The 20,887-nt window shown below is 53.3% G+C and overlaps 1 protein-coding gene across 1 annotated transcript in view; it reads right to left on the bottom strand.

The window, feature by feature from the left end:
* LRRK1 (leucine rich repeat kinase 1) overlaps positions 1-20,887 on the bottom strand; it is a 129,446-nt gene that overhangs the window by 35,616 nt on the left and 72,943 nt on the right. Inside the window, exons 7-15 of the mRNA XM_046007383.1 lie at positions 13,659-13,885; positions 12,504-12,631; positions 12,252-12,415; positions 11,208-11,345; positions 9,226-9,338; positions 7,866-7,942; positions 3,268-3,397; positions 2,574-2,686; positions 1,933-2,147 (exon numbers count right to left, since the gene is read on the bottom strand). Coding sequence (XP_045863339.1) covers positions 1,933-2,147; positions 2,574-2,686; positions 3,268-3,397; positions 7,866-7,942; positions 9,226-9,338; positions 11,208-11,345; positions 12,252-12,415; positions 12,504-12,631; positions 13,659-13,885 — 1,305 coding nt within the window. The remainder of the gene's footprint in view (positions 1-1,932; positions 2,148-2,573; positions 2,687-3,267; positions 3,398-7,865; positions 7,943-9,225; positions 9,339-11,207; positions 11,346-12,251; positions 12,416-12,503; positions 12,632-13,658; positions 13,886-20,887) is intronic.

Here is a 20,887-nt window from a genome sequence, read left to right as displayed (position 1 = left end):
GTCTCGGGAATCAAGGAACCCAGCAGTGCCAATGTGGGACTTCTGGAAGCTTCTATCTACTGCTCACAGAGCACAGGGCCGGGCCCTGGACAGCGGGTGCCCGTGGGCTGGGGTGTTTGCGTCCACCTATGTCTGTGGAACACTGGGGACACGGTGGTGTCTCTGTCTCTGCAGCAGACGGTTAGACCTCCTGCTGGAGGGAACCCCCGGGGCTGACATCAGCGCTCACACCAAGGCTTAGCCTCCATCCGTGTGAGGGCGCGGCCGAGGACACGGGCAGAGCACGGCGCCCAACGAGGATGATGGGTAGCCGCCCCCCGAGGGTGATGGGAAGCCACCCTGACGTGGGAATCAAACAAAAGATTAGCTGTTGTGCTGCTGGGAAAGGCTGTGTAAATGGTGGTTTCTCTATCATCCTGTGAGCTCAGAGTCTGGCCCGAGCAGAAAGACAGCAGCTTTCTGCAGCAAAGGGTCGTTTCCACGACGTAGCACACTGGCCGCCGAGACAAGGCGCGCTGACTTGCTTTTGCAAAGGAATGAAAATGGACAGCTGTTCTCAACTGGCTGAGGGCCCAGACACAGGGGCAGGGACGGGCCTCTGCGTACGAGAGATCAGGTGCTGGTGGTCCCTTGACAAAGGAGGGGAAATTATAGCGCCGGCTGAAAGGAAGTGGGGGCCGAGGGACAGGAAAGATGGAAACGGCAATTCACCCCTCGGACCTCGGACAATCATTTGCTAAAGACAGGCTGGAAGTAAGTGATACTGAGTAATTGCTCAAAAAACAAAAACAAACAAAACAAAACAAACAAACAAAACCCCCCCAACAAAACAAAGCCAGAGAGAATCCAGAGATCCTGGGTGGCTTTTAAGAGCCTCTGGACATGAGTTAGTGAGATTCGCTCCTGGGGAGTCCTGCGGGGGGAGAGGTGGTGGTTCTGGTAATACCAGGCGGAACTCTGCTCTCTAGAGAACCGGTGTCTGAGTCTGTTCAAATATACGGCTTAAATGCTTAATGACCGGAACTTAGAAAGCCTGACTCGGCAGTGATCTTGTGCAGAAGACTCTGCAAGGGAAGCTGTCTCTAGTCGGCCCTGTGCTGGGGGCCGTGGGGGGCCATCGTGCAGCCTCTGGCCCCAAGGTTTTGTCGGTTTTGCCCTAAACAGCCTCCTCGCACCCGGGTCCTGGTGTGGTTCCGTGTGACCACAAATACGGCGATAGCTAAGGGAGGCGTGATGGGGGTGCGTCCCTGCCTGAGCTGGGAGAAAGAGCTAAGCACTCGCATTGTGCTCTATCCCCCCAACTCTTCCGCAGGCTCTTTCCCCCGATTCCAGGGCGAGCCGGTGTTCCTTTTCCTTTGTCTCATACTGAACGGAAAACAAGATGATTAATGGGGTTGCCAGAGGATTCGTTTTAAATAGGGCTTAAGAACGTGGCTTTTCAGAGCCTGGGTTGGAAGCTGTTGTCAGCGGGGATGGACATTCATTCCAGGGGCGACCTCAGCCTCCTCATCAGGGGCAGGCGAGCTGTGTCTTGCTGCCTATGGTAGCAGTTTGCTCTCTGCTCTCGGGGACAGCTACTCTGGACGCTTTGAAATGCCATCCTCAGGGCCAGGAGTGGCAAGGCCGGGCCACTGCTGTCTTTAGAAGCTCATCAGAGAAATCTAACGGACAGCCAAGACTAAGAACCACTGGCCCGAAGCCCCCACTTAACTATAACAGAACACCCACGAGGTCATGTGAAGAAATTATTAAGAAATTATTCACCACCCTTGGCAGGAGCTGGTCTGAGACAGCAGACAGCGGCCCTTGTAAATATCCGGGGCCTGAGGCTCCAGGCTATGAAAATCCCAGGCTCTCTGGAGAGGGGAGAGAGAAGGGGCCCGGGAATCTCCCTCCCGCCCATGGGGACTCAGCACGCCGACCATCCTTGACCTTGGCTCTCGAGCCAGCTGGCCTCTGGAGCTCCCACTTGGTGGTCCTGATGGTGGCCTCGCTGTGCACCACCTGGGGGGCCCTCCCCGTCTGTAAGATCTCCAGGAGGGTGGACTTGCCCTGGCGCGGAGGACCCACGATGATCATTTTCATCAGCTTGCACTTCTCTGCTTTCCGCAGCTGAGCACGCAGGTAAGACAGCATCGCTTTGGGGCCTGGGCGAAATCACAGAGCAGAGAAGGTAGACGCCGCTGACGCATGGACGAGAACATGCTCGCAGCTCTTGGGAAACAAAATCCTGTCTTGAAGGAACACTTTCCACGTGTTCTAATGGGGGACGTGGAGGGAGCAATTGGGTTGGACGGCACAGGGAAGCTGTGGTCATAATTACCCCAAAAGTGGAGTCCAAAAGTCAAGGACCTAAAGACGGTATCCTTCCCGCCCACAGAATCATAGTTTCATCACGTGATTAATTGTAGTACAATGTTGCTCAGACACCATCACTTTCTGGGTCATCTCTCTGCACCTGCCCAACCATGGGAGCCTAAGTTGCTTCTAACCCAGGTCCTTAATGACTGGACTTGAGTCCTCTTTTCCCGGGGCGGTTAGGGTAGGGAGGGGTGCTGCCTTGGAAAGTCTACCTTCTTTTTTGATCTCCGCGGGCACATTGGTGATGTTCAGGTCTTCGATGTCCAACTGCCAGAGGTTGCTCAGCTGCCCCAGCTCCGCAGGGAGCTCGCGGAGGCCAGGATTGCTGAGGGAACACACACACCGCGGGAGGACACAAAGAACTACACGCGTGCATGCACGCGGCAGGCTGTCAGCCTCTGGGCCCTGCACCCCAAGCCCAACATCTCGAGCGTTCCATCGAGACAGTTAACTCCGAAGCCTTCCTCGCTGGAAAGCCAGCTCTGCCTTCTGCAGAGCCCCGTGGCTTAGAACCAGATTTCCTCCCCCAACATCCTCTCTCTTCTATCGATCACGACGCCATAAAGATTATCAGTGTCTCTTCTCAAAAAGGCAACGTAACCGAATTGATATTTTCATTGTTTCCCACGCTGCACCCCCCAGTGGTGCCCGGCGGTAGGGATTGGGGGAATGGAAGGGTGAAGGACTGAGCTGTTCTCATTAGGACAGAAGGTGTCAGGCATCATGGCCCCTGCCTCTGCCTCTCCCACCTCTTTGACGAAGCCCGGTTCTCAAAGTCCCCCTGCTGCCTCCCCGTTGTACATAGATGGCCTCCTTCTCCCCCCCCCCCCCCCCCACCCCGGGGTCTGCGTCCTCAGATGGGAGACAGAAGCACACTCGGCCTCCCCCTGCTGGCTGGGTACTCACTTTCCCAGGTAGAGCTCTGATAAACCCTTCAGGAGGCAAACCGAGGGCGGGATGGCGTCCAGGTGATTGTCGTTCAGACAAAGGACTTCCAAAGACTCACTCAGGAAGGCCGGAAATTCCAGCACCCCCGCTGCAAAGAGATGCCAAGGCAGAGGGGATGTTGGCAGAGGATTGTGGACCATCCCGGCATGGCGTGGGAGGCACCCGGGTGTGCGAGCTGGCAGCAGCCTCTGGGGGGCATTTTGGCAAGTCGACCTGAGTAAGGTGCTCGTCTTCCTGACCGAGGGGTTCTAATTCCAGGGGCTGGTTCTGCAGACGTCCCTGCACGTGTGTGGCCAGGTTGTAAGGGCAGGACACTCCTGGGCACACGGTTTGTAACAGCAAAGACAGAAGACAGCTCCCCCCCCCCCACCCCAGGGAGGCAGCTGATGAGCGACAGGGATAATATATAATTATTGCAAAGCACGGGGCAGGTCTACATGTGGGGGTGAAGCGACACTCGACGGCTATTGGTGAGCTGAAAACGGGCGTATGCAGGCGTGGGAGCAAACGCACAGCCCGTGCACTATGTACATTTCACGTATATATTTTTAGGCATAAAGATGCTACGCGATGCGGGCCACAGGCATACAACGTCACAAGTGTGGGCACACACACCCCACGCGTGTGCACGTTACATGCCGCTACAGGCACGTGAGCATACACAGGCACACACGCGTGTACATGGGTGTTAGACACAAACATAATGGTAACGCATCCCACCGCTGTCTCTGGGGAGGGGAGTGACTCGGGGACTGGATATTCATGCCACACCATTTGATACCATTCAAAAATTCTGTTTACCACGGACACATCTTCAATTTTAAAAAAAGCCAATCCATTAGCAAATAATACAATGGGCTTGGTTTTTATGCTTCCTAAGATGCCACTCTCTGAAAAGCCAGCCAACTCTCTAGTGTTTAAGTGACTTCGTGAATGGGGTTAGTTATGGGATTCCCATTGAGATCCTGTCGTATGTGTTCCTTTCTCGGGCACCAGAGCGTGGGACCGCTAGGGTGACTGGAGCCAGGGGCTTGGACTCACACACTGATGGGGATCAGAGGCTTAGGTTTCAGCAAAATCTCCAAAGTGCCTTATCCTCCCTGGTAAGGGGGGGCAGGACTCCATGCCCGCAAGGGTGCCTTTCAGCTCCAGCTCCCAGAACTAAAGATAAAAGACGGCCCCAAAGCCCTCTCCCCCGGCCCTCTGCCAGCCCAGCAAGATAGAGAAGCCGGGATTCTTTCGTTGGGCTGGAGCCACTTTGTTGCCCTTGATCACAACTACCTCCCTTCGCTCTGGCTCTTCTCCACACATGTCACCCGCGGTATCAATGCTAATGGGGTAACTGGCATCCGAGAATGTTCCAGAAGAGGTGATAACGGAATCCCGAAATCCGCGCCGGAAAAACCAGCCCAGCGGGCCCCCGTGGGAAAGGGGGGGGGCGTGCAGTGCCTCCTGGAGTGCAACGAAGGTGCCACAGACTTTTAAAGACGGCTTTGGACGTAAGAAAAATGTTCAAAAGGACTGTTTTCTCCCCAACGATAAAGAACGATTCACTTTAGCCTGCCCCGACACACGCCGAAAGAACATGCACGGGAAGGAAGAAAGGCTCCCTTTCTTCCCCGAGAACACACTCAGAACACCTGGCCCCTGTGTTTTCTAATTTTCAAGTCGTCCCTCGGTGTTTATGAAGCCTCTGTAAGTGGCGGGAAGATGGAATAAGGAATCACTATTGCAGAGGCAGCACCTGCCGCAGAGCCGCTGGCCCCGAGCGGCGACGGGCCTGGGAGAGCACAGCTCCCTAAGTATTTATGGACTGTAATCGTTCCTAAGTTATTTATGACTCTGCTGTCTGAGTTTTACCGTAAAAACGGCTGTCCAAATTATTTTTGGACGAGGCCGCCGCGCACGTAGGACTACTTCATTGTACACAAATCTCCTTGGAATTTTACTATCCGTCGGCAAACAAGTTAGCTTTTACAGGTCATTCCTTCCCCGAGGATCAGCGGCCCCCCCGGAGGGTAAGCCTCACGGGGGAAGAATTTGCAACGGGTCTCCTTTTCGTGCTGGGGTGGGCCTCGACTTTCGAGACGAAATGGACAAACTCAAGAGGCCTTTGTCAAGGGCCAAAGCCACCACCCACCTCTGCCAGGGAGACATCTAAGGGGCGCGGCCTCCTCACCTGGCTCCCCAGATGGGCTCCAGCCAGCCACCGGCAAAGCTGTTTTCCAGAACATTAGTACACGCTCCTGTCATGTTTCTTCGTGGCGTACCTTTGGCCTCGCACTCTGGCAGCTTCGCAAGGAAGCGTCTGGTCCCACTGAGTGCCGGGCCCTACCTCCTCTTCCCCTTCTGCATTTCCATCCTGGAGACACCTTTCTGACCCACCCGAGTTCATGAGGCTCAACTGACAGCAACAGAAGCCTGACCGAGATCCATTCCCCAGCTACCCTTTCCACGGGCAGTAGACCCTTTCGGCGTCAATGAGAAGAAAGTATTTGTCCTTCCTTCAACGTCAAATCCCTATGTTTGGACTCAGTTTCCAAAGTCCTAAGGTCCCGCACTTTAAAAAGGATGAGTTATGAAACTCCTCATGATATGTCCCCATGAGTGTGGTTTGGGGCCTTCTCATCCGTTTCTGGGCCATCTGGATTTCCTTTCCTGCAAACTGTTTATACCCACTGCCCTCCCCTATTTTTTATTTTTTCCAATTGAGTTGTCCTTTTCAAAAAATTAATTTGTAAGCGGTCTTTGTGTATCAGGGACTTAAGCCAATTTGTGTTGCAACGATTTGCGTTGAAAATATTCCTTCTCAGTCTGTCTGCATCATGGCTTGGTTTATGATGCCTTTCTGAACAAGGCATTTCAATTTTTACAAAGCCCAAGGTTTTGGTCTTTTTCTAGTGACTTCTAGATTTCCCACCTAGGTTTTAAAGGACTTCTCCACCCACAGATTTTACCTATATTCTCTTAAATGTTTATAGTTTTCTTTTTCTTCTTTGTTTAAATCTGAAATCTACATGCACATTTTTGCAATAGAGGTAAAGTAGGGAATCCAGTTTGGTGACTTTCCCCTTCCCACTGAACAGGCAGGTACACCACAGTATTTATTAAAACAATTAAGCGTGTTTCCCCCACTAAATTGAAATGCCCCCTTTGCCATGTACTAAATTCCTATTATTTACTTAGGTCTGTTCCACTGATGACATGTTATTTTAAAATCACACGTAAAAAACCATACACACTCATTCAAGACTGATGCATATGGATACCGTATGTATATACACACATATCAGGTCATTAAGAAGTGTAACAGGTGGACAGACTATTTAGGTCCACCTCCTGCAAATGTGTCCTGGCCTCTGGCTTTTCTCGTCCCCGTCTCACACCACCTGTGCTAACAGAGCGCTTTGCCAACAGAAACGAAGCCAAAGAAGAAAGTTACGTTACATTGAGGATGACCTAAATACTGGTTCCTGTTCTCCGGGACAGCGTCTTGAGGGATATTTCTGTGAGCATAGCTGGCTTTACAAGTCTTCACTTTTGGGTTAAAAAAGAGGGCTGGCTGATGAGCTCGGGGGACAGGTCCACACCTTCCCCCGTACCTCCCAGAAGACGATGAACGAGAAGAAGTAGCTTTCCTGGAATACCGTTGGCTGATCTGGCCTGTTGTGAGACCAGTCAGAACACTCTAGCAACAAACCTGTTTCAGACTCTCAGGCTGGCCAGGACAGTGGGGCTGTGCTCCCGCGAGGCCTTCACAAGATGCTATAGTGTGGCCGTGAGGACTTCATGGTGCTGCTCTCCCGGACCTCGGGGCTGGGGTCCCACTGGGCTGACACCTCATTCTGTCACCAAGCAGGCACGTGACCTGGGCAAGTGAGTCAGCCCCTGTGCTGCAGACTGGATTGTGTCCACCCTCCCCCCAAAGCCCTAGCCTACCCAACGTGATGATGATTGGAGTTGGAGCCTTTGGGGGGTAATTAGGTTTAGATGGATGAGGTCATGAAGGGAGGGTCCCCATGAGGGCACTAGTGCCCTTAGAAGAAGAGGTACCAGAGAGCTTGCTCTGTCCATCTGTGTGTCTCTGTCTCCCTCTGAGAACACAGCAAGAAGACCCTCACGAGGAGCCTGATTGTAGACTTCCAGCCTCCAGATTGTAGACTTCCAGCCATTTTCAGCATCTCAGCTGCCCAGTCTGTGCTTCTCTGTTACGGGAGCCTGAGCTGACTGCAACCCCATGGCCTCCGCTTCCTCATCTGCAAAATGGGGGAACCCCAAGCCACACCCCATGCCATGAACCTTACAGAAAGGCACTAACAGGTGTACCATCTCTCAGCGGTGCTCACTCACAACAGAGCTATCCACACATATAGCGACCAGTCTCATCGGACTGCAAGCAGGAAAGAGGGTTTCAGGGCACACGCAGGCCAAACCTGTCTGATGAGGCACAGGGCGCGCCCAGGTTTTTCCGAGAAAACCCCGTGCAAGGGCGACCCCCGGTGGTGGAGCAGGAAACTGCCCGCCCGTCTGTCTCATCTGCCCCCAAGGACACACACCTGTCTCGGTCCCAGAACGCTGCCGCCCTCTGGTGGTAAAAAAGGAAATACGCTTTGTTTTCAGTCCATCTTCATTTCTGCAGGGGCAAAACAAACAAACAAACAAACAAATCAGATTTTGAGGAGACCATGACAATTTTTGCTGTGACTATATAATGCCGAGCCATGCGGAGATAAGGGAGAAAATTCCCATCAGGAAGGTGTCTGGGTCCCTGCAGCTACTATGTAAGCACAGCCCTTGCCTACTAATTGCACTGATTATGCTCTGAAGTCTTTGGGGAAAAAAAAAAATGTCCAGAGGAGGTGATCTAATGCTGGCATGGCCAATGGTGATTTCCATTCTTGAGCTTTCCATTACAGGCACGTGGGAGCATTTCTGTGCCTGGCAAGAAGCCCATTCCCGTGGCTGCTCCACATCACACGCTCTCACCTGGGGGTGGGGGTTCCCTTTTGGGGGTCAAGTCATGCTAAGAAGTGGGCTTCAGCAAGTGAAATAGGGAGTCTGGTCTCCAGGACCCCAAAGGCAAGCTGTGCTCATCCACAGATTTTCATCTTTTATTAGACGGCTCTGGGACTGACTTTTATTCAATGGAGGTGCATTTTTTGGCCAAAACTTTGGAACAGAATGACAGGTTAGGCTGATATGAGAAGATCTTCCAGGAGCCTTTAGAAATTAGAAATGGAAGGATGCTGTTATGGGTGAATTGTGACTCTCCTTCCAATGTATGTTTTGAAGTCTCTTTTTTTTTTTAAGATTTTATTTATTCATTTGTCAGAGAGCACACAAGCAGGGGGAGCAGGAGAGGGAGAGGCAGAGTCCCCACTGCATAAGGAGCCAGATGTGGGGCTCGATCCCAAGATCCTAGGATCGTGACCTGAGCCCGAGGCAGACACTTAACCGACTGAGCCACCCAGGCGCCCCTATGTTTTAAAGTCCTGACCCCCAGGACCTCCGAATGTGACTGTAACTGGAGGCAGGTCTTTAAAGAGGTAAACAAGTTAAAATGAGGCCGTGTGAGTGGGCTCTAAGCCAGTCTGACTGGTGTCCTTCTAAGAAGAGATTTGGACACAGGCACGCACAGTGGGAAGACCACACGAGACATGGGGAAAAGTGGCTTCGATGCAAGCCCAGGGGAGAGGCTTCAGGGGAAACCGGCCATGTTGTCACCTTAACCTCAGATTTCCCGCCTCCGGGCGTGTGGGGGGAATAAACGTCTCCTCGTGAAGTCCCCCCGCCCCTCCCGGGCCTGCGGTGCTCTGTAACAGCCGCCCTGACAAACCCACAGAGACACCGGCCCACGGGGTTGCCGGACTGCGGTCACACACGCATTCTGGAACTTGCCAGAGCCTCCATGCTTACTTGCCAAATTGGTTTCTGGAAAGATCCAGGGTTTTGAGTTGCCTGCAGGTCCACTTCTCTTGAGGCGGCAGTGCCACGAGCTGGTTTCCCTGTAACCTCAGGAACATGAGGGCCTGGAGAGAGAGAGAGAGAGAGACGCAGAGACACCATCAAACACCACAGGGAGAAGGGGCAGCTCCCCGAGACAATGCAGCAGAACGATGACAACCGATTCACCTTCGCGAAGATTCCAATAGTGTCGGGCTCTAGAGAGCCTCTTAGAACTTGCGAGATTATACCCAACACAGCAAACGGGACCATCTACACAGGAGCCTTCCCTCCTGATCAATGCGAGGCAGTTATTCCAGAATGAAAGGAGGACAAAGTATGTCTCAGTGTTGGGCCTTCTGAAGAGTGACAATTATGCACGGGCCCGTCCCGGGAGCAGCGGCCGACGCAGAGGGTCCTGAGGGCCGAGGCCTCACGCGGGGGAGGGACTGCAGCACACTGTGGGGCGTCCCTGCCTCCCGTGACCTCCTCAGGTGATGCCCTGGGCAGGGGCAGAGTGGCGGGGACACCTGGTGTCCCCTGCTGGCCTGGTGCCTCCTGCTGACTCCCTGGCCACTGGCCCTCTGTCCGCCCACCAGGGACTGCGGGGGACAAGCTCCGTCCTTGGACTTGTCACATATTTTACCTTAGTGGGCACATAGGGGGCACCCTGCAACCTTTCTCGACTCCTTCCCTAGGGACACGGGCTCTCCTGTCCTCGGCGGCCGTGGCTCAGGAGTGCGAATGGGCTCCCCCCACCACTTTGTACTCCTTACCCTGTGCCCTCGCCGCTCCCGTGTCAAAGGGGGGGTCCAGGCCTTCCCCACCGTCACAACCAGTTTGTCACCGAATGTCTCATAGGGCCGTGCACGCGCCAGGCCCCAGAACCCTGGGGTCGTGCAGGGCCTCCCAGGACCCCAATCCAGAGGGGGAGACCCGTGAGCAAACACAAGGTCCCACAGGGCCGAGTGGTAAAGTCCTCGGCAACATTTTTTCCCTCAGGATCTCCTGCTTCTGGCCTCAGTGGAAACCAGAAAACCCAGTCAGCACACGGCTGGCATGAAATGAGGAAACCGACCTGGGGCAGGGGTCTCAACTCATGGCAAGGGGGGCCTCTGAGGGTAGCTCTCACTGACCAGTAGGGCGCTCACCTACCAGGGCCCCGCTTGACGTGTGCACGCCTCGGGGCCCGAGACTCGGTGGCCCTGCTCCCTGAGAACACACAGATGGAAGGTACCTTCCCGGCCCTTTAAGGGTCCCTGAACACGAGGAGAAGCTGTGCTTCTCCTTGCACAAGAACCTGTGGGGGCCCATGAGGCCGGCGTGGCAGGACAGGGGGCTGAGGTGTGCCCGGGTACCTTCAGCCAACACTGGTCAGGCCCTGAGCCGGGGTGGCCCTGGGTGCCAAGAGATGAACACGAGCTATGCTCGCCTTCAGGGGCTCGCGTCCGAGTGGGGAAAACAGAGATGGATCAGCAAACCACCTAAGACAGGAAAGCAGTCCCGGGTGGATGAGTCGGAGGGACGTGGGGGTCTGGAAAAAGGCACTTTCTTGAGTTCACAGCCAAGGAAGATTCTGAGCGCCAGGAATTCCAGTTCTGCCACCTCTGGGGAGGGAGGTGGGCACGAAGGCCCCGCCCCACGGTGCTCCCTCGGCTTTGCACACCGGTAGGCCTTGGGGGGGCTGGGGGGAGCGGTGGGCACCCGGGGGCCCCGAAAGACAGAGGCCAGAGAAGGCCAGACAGGGCTGCGGGGCTATGCTCATGCTTTTCAACACTTCCTCCTAATCTGTGCTCATAAACACGCACAATTTTGAGAGTTGAACCTTTTTTCTTTTTTCTTTCTTTTTTTTTTTTTTTTTTTTTTTGGTCTCAGAAGCCGACAGATTGTACTGCAACGTGGACTGATTTCCCCACAAAAGCCAACAATGAGAAAGAGAGGGCCATGAGGCTTACGTCAAGCTGGAAAAGCCCCAGGGGAACTTCCTTGAGAGCATTTTCTGAGAAATCCACATCCCGCAGGTGGTTTTTCCAGAAGACAGCCATCTTGTCCGGCAGAGATTCCAGGGCATTCCTGGATGCTTTACAACATTTCTAGGAGTTTGACAAGAAGGAGAAGGAGATATTAATTTGCTTTGAAGTACAGTGAAAGACCTTTTCCAAATCTGACCTGAAAAATCAGAACTCGACAGCTAAGCCTCTGTCATAAATACAACACAGTTACGAGGCTACAAACTGTCACTGTCCCGTGTTCCTGTGTCTTTGCTCCAAGGAAGGGACGGGAACGGTTTCCTGAGGGAGACCAAGGGTGGCTCCTGCTCCTGTCCCTTCATTCCAGAACATCTGGCCCATTGTCCTTGGAAATAACGGCATCATTCAGGATCAAGCTCTAGGGACGAGCGGGTTCCCCACACACATCTGTTGAAGCCAGAAAGCGCAAGCGAGCGACAGAGACTTTTTTGGTTTGAAACCAACAGCAATAAAACATAAATATTCTTTATGCCAGCCCATCTGTTTTAATAAGCAAACTTCCCCAGAAGCAAAAACACCATTTAATTGGCAGGGAGGTGGAGGCGAATTATTTCTTCTTCTCTTCTTTGTTCTCATTTCACAGCTCGTGGAAAGGAACCACACCCTTTGGGGCAGAACTCCTCCGATGCCGATGCCTTATGGCAGGCTGTAACGGTGGAAAGTTCTATGGGGGTTAGGGCAGTATGGGCAGGCTGTAACGGTGGAAAGTTCTATGGGGGTTAGGGCAGGAATCTCAAGCCGGGAGCTGGGCCCGGGGTCGGGGGGAGGAGAGGAGGCAGGGCTGGCTTTCAGGTGAGTCGCCTAAGACACTCAGGGGCTCGATGCCCAGTGACACCTCTGAGTAGCAGTCCTGCTACCCAGCCTGGTCACCAAGAGGAGGAAGTGAGACAACAGAGCCCTGACCGGAGCTCTGGTTCACGTGAGATGCCAGCTTGACTGGCCTTTCCTAATTTCCAGGACAACACTCACCAAAGGGCAGGCCCAGGCGTCTGGAAACACCTTCAGGTTATTTCTGGAGATGTTCAGAGAACTGAGGGACTTGAAGCAGTGGAGGAAAAGTGCAGGGAGTTCGGTCAATTTATTGTCAGAAATATCGAGTTCCTGCAGCTTCCGCAAACCGATCCAGTTAGTGGCTGGGGAAGAAGAAAATCGTAACCGTAAGAAGACGGCGGTCAGGAACAAAACGACAACTGAGGTCAGGGTGCCGATGATACAACATACCACTTTCTTCTTCAAACAGTTTCTCTAAGTAGTTTTTGGAAGCTGTCAGTTTTTGGAGTTTGGAGAGGTGCAGGAATCCCGGAGGGAGGTGCGGCAATTTGTTGCTGGAAATGTCAATCTCGAGGAGCCTGTGGTTGGGGAGGGAGGCCGTCAGGGCTTCAGAAGAAAGAGGAAAGGCATCCCTGCGACGTGTTTCTCTGTATTGCCCCTCGTGCAGTGGTGAAGAGCGTGCACTGAAAATGTCTTTTCATCCCATTAACTGTTACCACGTCCCGCAGAGACGAAGTTTTAAAATCACACGTGTCTTTGGTGGGCCCTGCTCTCACTGACCAGTAGGGATGCAAACCTTTCTCAGGAGATGATAGCAAAGTCAGCTGGTGCCCTTGAAGCTGCTGGAAGGCCACAGGGCCGTGTTTCGAGCCACCTGGACCCCCACGGCTTGCCCTGGCTGAGGACCCCCACTCAAAAGGCCCTTGTTCTTGAAATGTTTGTGTGGAGCCTTCTTCCCCATGGCTTGCTTCCTGACCCTGTGCCCTGTGCAGCATTCTCTCTTAGCTCACTCTAAGTGAAGCCTTAGCTTTTGAACTCAGCTTGAATCCTTACAGAGTGAGGATCGCCGCCCATCAGTGAAGGTAAGGCCCTTCTCATGGAGTTCAGGCTTCCTCCCAAGGCCTCCTGAGAAAGGAGACCAGGAGCTGCCCACGCCATCCACCCGCTGCCAGAGCGCTTTCAGGGTAGCACTTTCTGGGAGGCCATTCCCACTTTTCCTGGGAGGTCAAATAAAAACGGGCACCCCTGGGCCTCACTGTATCCCCCAGGCAGGCAACATCCAACCTCCTTGGATTTCCGTTGGCAGGACCAAGAGGGGACACCTCGGGTGAGCAGCAGGCACGGCCACCATGCACAGTATAAGGCTGGGCCGAGACAAACCACACCCTCCCCAGACTTCTCTGCATTCCCCTCAAAAGGAGGGGGGACCGTATTCCTTGGAACTGTGTAAGGGCAGCAGAATTCCCCTCCTTTTACGGAGAACTGGATTTCCAACCACAAACTCTGATCCAGGAGAACATAGGAGTGGGGGGGAGCGGGGGGTCGTGCTGGGTTTGGAGGTCCCCGTGCGCACCCCGAGGGGCCTGCAAGGGGGCAGGTGCCCACCTGGAGCAGATGATCTCGTCCGATGACTGCACGGCAGGCAGCTCCCCCAGGTGGTTCTTGGAGAGGTTCAGCTTCCGGAGGTTGATGAGTCCCCAGGGGATGACGGAGGGGAGGGAAGCCAGGCAGTTGGCAGAAAGGTCCAGCTCTGTGATCTGGCAGGAGATGTCTATGAGCCAGTCGAGATCCACCCAGGGCAGCTTGAGGTGGGCCCACTTCACACGGAGAGCCTGGGTTTGGAGAAAGGGGACAAGCCCCCTCGGGCAGGGAGCCCAGGGGCCAGCATCGCCTTAGAATAGAGCAATGACTTATTCCACCGTGAGTCTGTCTGTTTCTGTTCATTTCAGCTGGAGTCCCAGGGTGTCAGGACCTTGGCCACCTTGTGGCTGGCACTGGGGGGCGGGGGCACCTATTTCCATCCGTATCTGCATCTCACAAGTGACCTGTGCAAAACTCTGCCCCCCCACTCTCCAGCCCCTAGGGGGATCCCATTTGTGGGGGGGGTGTGTGTGTCCATGAATGTTCCCTCTTCCAGGGCCAGAATCCGCGGGAATGACACCTGTTTTGTACAGAGCCACCCATGCTTGGAGGGGTCTCCCCAGACTGGAGAAGAAGACAGAAGACCCAACCTGGGTCTCCCGAACCCCCTGAGAGGGGCTGCCGCCTGCAATACGGCAGACCCCACACTGGGAGCTTGTGGATGGGCTGCTTCCAGAGTGAGAAGGGCCAAATACACAGACAATGGCCAGGCCGTATATAAAAAACAGAACTGTGACATGCTGCCTGTGGCAACCTGCCTGGGAAACTAACCCCCTTCTCTACAATAACGAGCCCAGGAAGCCAGTCTGCTCTGAGCCAGACTTGTAGGGAGCCACACCACCATGGCTAGCCCACCATGGCTAGAACCGATCCAGTAATTTCTGTAACAATCTGTAACAATCAGTCCCAAAGGGCCAGGACTTGATTAATCACAGGCAGCTTCCCCAGTCTTTGTCCCCATGTCCCACTTAAATGAGCCAGAGGAAGCCAAAGTGCTCCCCCAACCAATCATGCAGGACAACCTCCCTTCTCGTGAGCTGTCTCCAGTTTCCCCATCGACAGCCCCTCGGGGTTGGGGGGGCATACCTGAGGCTTCCCTTTTCTCCCACTGGAAAGTGTTCCCATGGCTCTGCCAAAACGCAGGACAGGGTAGCTGACTCCCTTGCTATGGCAAACTTGGAATAAATCGCCTTTGCTTTTCTCATTTGGTTGGCCTTCGTTTATTTCCACAAGAGGGAGTCAGAAAAGCCAGTGGTTTGCTGGGGTGTGGTGGTTAAATACACATGAGCAGGGTTTTTCTCTTTTTTCTGGATTCTCAAAGGATCGGGTCTCAATTCGGTTTCTGGGGGCAGGAAATCAGCTTTTTGGCTTGTTTCTCCAAAGCAACTGGAAGTCCATATGAGAAAATTAGAGAAACAAAAAATCAGTGCTTGGCCGACGGGAAAATGTAACAACCAAGCCAAGAGCCTGTGGTGGGGTGGAGGACCAGTAACGTGGGTAAGTTTGGGTTCAGAATAGACCACAGCAGACACGATTCCTTATGTGGCCAGTAGATGGCGATGTGTGCGTGGTCTTTATCTCCTTAGCAACGCGGCGGGATTGGAATGCATGCCTCTGGGACACCCTCTCCAAACTCTTTGACCCAGGAGGTGAAGGACTCTGTCTCTCCATTCACCTGGATGGAGACGGACAGGTGAGGCTCTGTTGGATTTGGGGTCAAGAGAATGAAGTTTTAGCCTCAGCTGATTTTTTAAAAAAAGACAAGGTCACTCTACTGCTGCTTCCCTTGTCATTACGGTTTTCCCCACACTTTTTTATTTTGAAAAATTTCGGAACCGCAGAAGAGCTGAACTTTGTGAATACACATGAAATGCCCTTCATTTGGATTCCACTGTTAACCTGACACCACATTTGCTTTCTCTCTTTTCCCTCCACACACACTTTACATTTTTTTTTTAAGATTTATTTATTTTAGAGGGGGAGGGGCCGAGGGAGAGAGTCTCAAGCAGAGTCCACGCTGAGCACGGAGTCCGTATGGGGCTCGATCCCGTGACCTATAAGATCATGACCTGAGCCGAAGGCAGAGGCTTAACCCACTGAGCCACCCAGGCGCCCCGAGTCCTTTTTCAACACTGGCAATGCAGTTTTTCAAGTAATTCCAGCAGTCTCGTAGACTACCCCAGAATCCGAATTTACTCAGTTGTTTCCCCTCGTGTTCAGATTCAAGGCAAGCATTTTTGGCAAGCATCTCAGACAACCCTGGGTCCTCTCAACAGAACATCGCCAGAGGTCACCTGCTGTCAGCTTGTTCTGCTACTAATGATGCCAAGTCCACTCCCTTGTTGAAGGTAGTGTCCGTTGGACGCTCCACTTTGTAAAGATGCATTTTACTCTGTGATTCGTAAGCACGGGTAGAGTGATATTCTGAGACTAGTGAATGTCTTGCATTCCTACATCATTTCACCCAGTGGTTTCAGTGGCCATTGTTGAGCCTAGCCTGGCTCATTCAGTACGTTGATTGTTACAAAGCAGTGATTTTCCTAAAACTACCATTCCTTCTGCATTTGTTACCTGGCATTCTTCTGTACAGAAGGGGGTCTCTCTGCTCCTTTTAAGTATCACTATGGAGTCATGGATTCTTTCTTTATTCTAAGTGTTACAATTATTATTATCATTATGTCTTTTGCTGCTCTGGTCACCCCCAGTTTGGCCAGTGGGAGTCCCATCAAGGGGGTTCCTGTGTTCCTTTGACATATTCCTACCTGTTTGGGGTATTTCCTTACTTCCTGGCAAAATCTGACACCCCCGTTTCTGTTGCTTTCAAAGCCCCAGCCCCAGAATTTGCCTGATTCTCTTGAGCAGAAAATGGTATTTAGAAACCAGAATCTGGGTGCTAGGTGTGCCCACTGCTACTGGGGTTCTGCTGCTTCTCAGTCCACGGATCCGACACAGCTCTATATTTCACAGGAGTGAACCCTGATGCCTACAGTTCAATCCAGCCACATGGGCTTCTTCTTAATCTTTCTATAATTCGTAGTTGCATCACCCTTGGTCTGGTTATTGTTGGTTTTCATTTGTTAAAGTAGTGGTTGGGGCCAGATGATGTCTAGGTCACTTCTGGACCCAAGATTCTCCCTGGCTTGTGTGCTGAGAAGGACAGTGTGCTCCTGGAGGGAGCCTTGGGATCAGCACGACAGCTGACCCAGGGGCGGGCTGAGAGGAAGGTTCCAGGCTCTGCAATGCCCAGTCAAGGAAGGCCCTCCAAGGGCCTGGTGGCCTCTTCTTCCTGGGTTCTTGGAAACTACACACCGGTTCCGGGCCCAGGACCAGATAGCTGGACACAAAGCCAAGAGGCCCAGATCACAGTCTGACTCTCCGCTCACCCTGTGTGGCCATTTCCAGTCATTCAACACCAAGGGGATCTGTCTTGGACTGACCCGGCAGCCAAAAGGAAGCTGAAAAGAAGGCTGGTTTTGATTTTGATTTTTAAGACACACCTTAGATGTCTACTGAAAGTCTTATAAATCAAATGACAGGACCATCAAAAATCCTAACAAACCGGAAATGAGCCCAATTGTGGTCTCCCTCCTGCATTTCTGGGAGCCCTGAGCTGCAGCCTATAATCCCATTAAGAGCAGGGGCTCAACCTCAGGAGCCCCGAGCCTGGTGTCTGCCTGCCTAGGTCTATGTGGGTCCTCGGGCAAGTTGTAGCAGACGTGGACACCTTCTCGGGCTCTGTCTGGCTCATCTCCCCTTATAGAAGCCCACCTGCTGATTTTGCTCAGCGCTAACTCAGACTTGGGGCTCATCCCCTGTGCCCCAGCAGGCAGTCCAGAGCCCAGCCCGTGGTGCACCTGCTGCACAGAGCCTTGACCAACAGTATCAGGTGGACAGCAGCGTGCCCCGCGTGCGGCAGACACTAAATAAATGCTTGTGTACTGGCCCAGAATCCAACCACTGAGAACCTTGATCCATCCATTCACACCTCCAACCCGATCAATTGCCCGAAAATGTCACAACCCTTCATCCTTCCCCCACCTCCCCCACCCAGGCTGCCTGTAGCAGGGCCCCCGAACTCCTTCCCTGGGGAACCCCCACACTGCCAGTCTCCCCAGCCACTTTCCAGCTGTCTGCCTCACCGTCTCCTCCCTGCCCTCTGCTTGTCCTCTGCGTTCCCGCTGGCAGAGGGCTTGCGGAGTTAATTCATTGTAGGTAGAAGTGACTGGGGGATGGGTGTGCTCCCAAGAGCAGAGGAGTCAAGGCCAGGGAAAAAATGTCAATGAAACACAGAAACTGCCTGTTCATGAATGAACCACAGGGCTCAGAATGCGGACCCGATGCTGAGATTCTCAGGTAGGCTGTGGGGACCCAGGGAGTGTGGCCTCACTGTCAGTAACTGACTGGCCCATCTGCCGGGGGCGGGGGGGCGGGCTGGCTGGGGAGCTGCCGGCCCCCCCTCCCCCGGGGAATGTGTGTGGTTTGGCAATGCGTGGACACTGTGGGAAGCACAAGGCTGGTGGGCCTGGAGCTAAGAGAGCTATTCCTGAAAACCAGCCTCGTTTCGACGGTGGGTGTCATGAGGTCTCTCGAGGGTCCGAGCTTCTGTGGGCCTGGCTGGCCTCTGCCTTCACACCCAGGTCTGCCCCCTCCCCCCATTGGCTCTGCACCCTGCTCTGGGTTGTCTCCCCTGAAATTCACAGCCCTTCTGCCTCCTGTCTAAATCCTGCCAACCCTGCAAGCTTTGGTGCCCGGACTGCCTCCTCGTCTCCCACGAGGGTCTGTGTCATGGCGATGCCATCTTGCTTCATTTGGAGGGCACTGTTCTAGCAGAAGAAAGTCATCGAGAAGAAGGGAGTGGCTGTGCGCGCCACCGAATTCGCCAGACACGGGTAAGTGGAGGAAGCAGATGCCGCCATTTCCTAAAATTCAGAGTTCTTTCTAGGTCTTACCCACCCCCCAACCAGAGTTTCTGCAGGGTGGAAATCTGTTAAACTCACGCCCCAGGAGAATGAGTCAAAAGCAGAAGTCTGAACACAGAACAACACATTCGGAGTCTAGACATCCTTGGGAAAGGATTTCTGGGCTTGGCGGTTGAAAAAAAAAATGTGTGTGAGATTTCTACCTCGTCTTGGGTTGGTTTGAAAATTTTCATTGACAAAAGTGATTTTCCTGTTGGTGCCCAAACATGACAGGGTGTCTGAGTGTTTACAAAGCGGCAGAAGGGAAGTTAACAGGCGCACAGTTCAGCAGATGACAGGACACTTGACGTGGAAACCAAGCAGGGCGAGCCACGGAGCCCTTGTTACTTATTTGTGTTTAACCCAGGGAAGGATCACAATAAACAAGTTTCCGAGGGAGAGAAGCCAGCGCTTGCATAATGAAAGCCATGCACTCCGAATTGCAAAATCAAAGACAGCTGGATGCAGAGGACCCCCCCTCCCCCGTCCCCATTCACCAGTGCTGTGGCTAAGGCACCCCCCACCCCAACTCTGGAGCAAACAGACAGAAACACACTCATGTTTGTCCTCAAGCATGAGCCCTCTGAATGTCGGGCAAGAGAGAAGGAAGTACTGCTCTTCCAGAAGGCACAGGGGGCTGACCTAGACACGTGTTTCCCGAGGCTGTGGTAACGATTAGGACCGAATCAGGAAGGCCTAGCTGTACAGAAGGGCATGGCTCAGCACAGAGTGATGCTTGGGGTGCTTCTGTGTACCAAAGACCTCCTTGTCCTGCGATGGGGGCTGCAATCTGGAGGGGGGCGGGGAGGGGACGGCAATTACCGGACTTTACACAAACTTTCTTGAAGCCACCGGACCTAAACCATCATAGTGGAAGAACCAGTACGCCACAATTGTATCACTTATGTTTGCTTTTACATCCGTGCAACGCTCACTGGTCGAAGAAAGATGATTGGTAAGCAAAGGGCTAGGGTCTATAATGTTTTCAGCCTGGATTTTGACCTTGACAGCTGGGGGATGGCAGGGGGCTGTGTGCCTCTGCCATTGGTTAGGTGGGGAAGAGCCTCACCTGAGTGGAGAGTCCGTTTCACCTCCTCCCGGTCTCTACAGAGCCCGCAGAGCGGAATTCAGTCTTCTCTCTGTGTTGCCAATTCATGGTTCCTATCCGTCGGTCTGTGTTTGACCTTGGCCTATGGCTAACTCTGTAAGAATCTTCCCTCCTTGAGGACGTAAATCCCTCTAGGGGACCAACTTGAGCTCCATGACACGAGGGCATGACACGAAAAGGCAGTAGAGTCAGTCCATTCCATCAAGACACACATGTTCAAAGGGGATGGGGGAGACAGAATCTTCTAAAATGTATTCGTGGGGGCGCCTGGGTGGCTCAGTGGGTTAAAGCCTCTGCCTTCGGCTCAGGTCATGATTCCAGGGTCCTGGGATGGAGCCTCGCATCAGGCTCCCTGCTCAGCAAGGAACCTGCTTCCTCCCCCCTCTCTCTGCCTACTTGTAATCTCTGTCAAATAAATAAATAAAATATTAAAATAAATAAATAAAATGTATTCGTGAATCCTTGGCAACATAAACCCCAAGCCTTCCTTTTGGTGGTTAAGCAAAAATTCCTGGGATGATGGCAGAGGGTGCCTTCTCCTCGCTGGGCCAGCCAGAGAGCCAAGAGCCACCTTCTGACGTGGGAAGCAGCAGTCAGAGCACCAAGATGGCTGGAGACACGGCAGAACCCACAGATCTAATTGAAATAGAATGGAGTTGGCAAAGAGCTTGAAGAACAAGTCAAAAGAAACCCTACAAATGAAGATGTCTGCAAATGTTCTCCGGGAACCCCGACTGTTCGAGGAGGCCAGGGAGGACAGGGATTTGGCTAGACAAAGGATCGGCACATTGGAGACAGTGCTCTGTCCCAGCCTCCTTGTGCAGGTGAGGGCTACAACGGACAAGATCTGACCGATGGCGCCTGCCGCCATGCCCGCCTCCTTGCCCCCTGGGGGGAATCCCTTGGTGTGACACTTCCAAATACCTGCTGCTCAAGTCCTTGAGCTCTGGTAGGGAAAGGCTCTCAAGAAGAGATGGGACATTCAGCATGTAAGGACAAGCAGGAGATCGGACGTCCACCCGTGCATGGGAGGTGACCGTGACCGGGGGCCCCAGGCCATGGGCAATGGAGCAGTGGCCACAAGGATGGTATTATGGGCTGAAATGTGTTCCCCATAAAAGATATGT

The sequence above is a fragment of the Meles meles genome, chromosome 6 (assembly GCF_922984935.1).
Source record: "Meles meles chromosome 6, mMelMel3.1 paternal haplotype, whole genome shotgun sequence".
Taxonomy (NCBI): Eukaryota; Metazoa; Chordata; class Mammalia; order Carnivora; family Mustelidae; genus Meles; species Meles meles.
The sequence above is the reverse complement of the archived record's forward strand: the minus strand, read 5'-3'. Positions and strand labels throughout refer to the sequence as shown.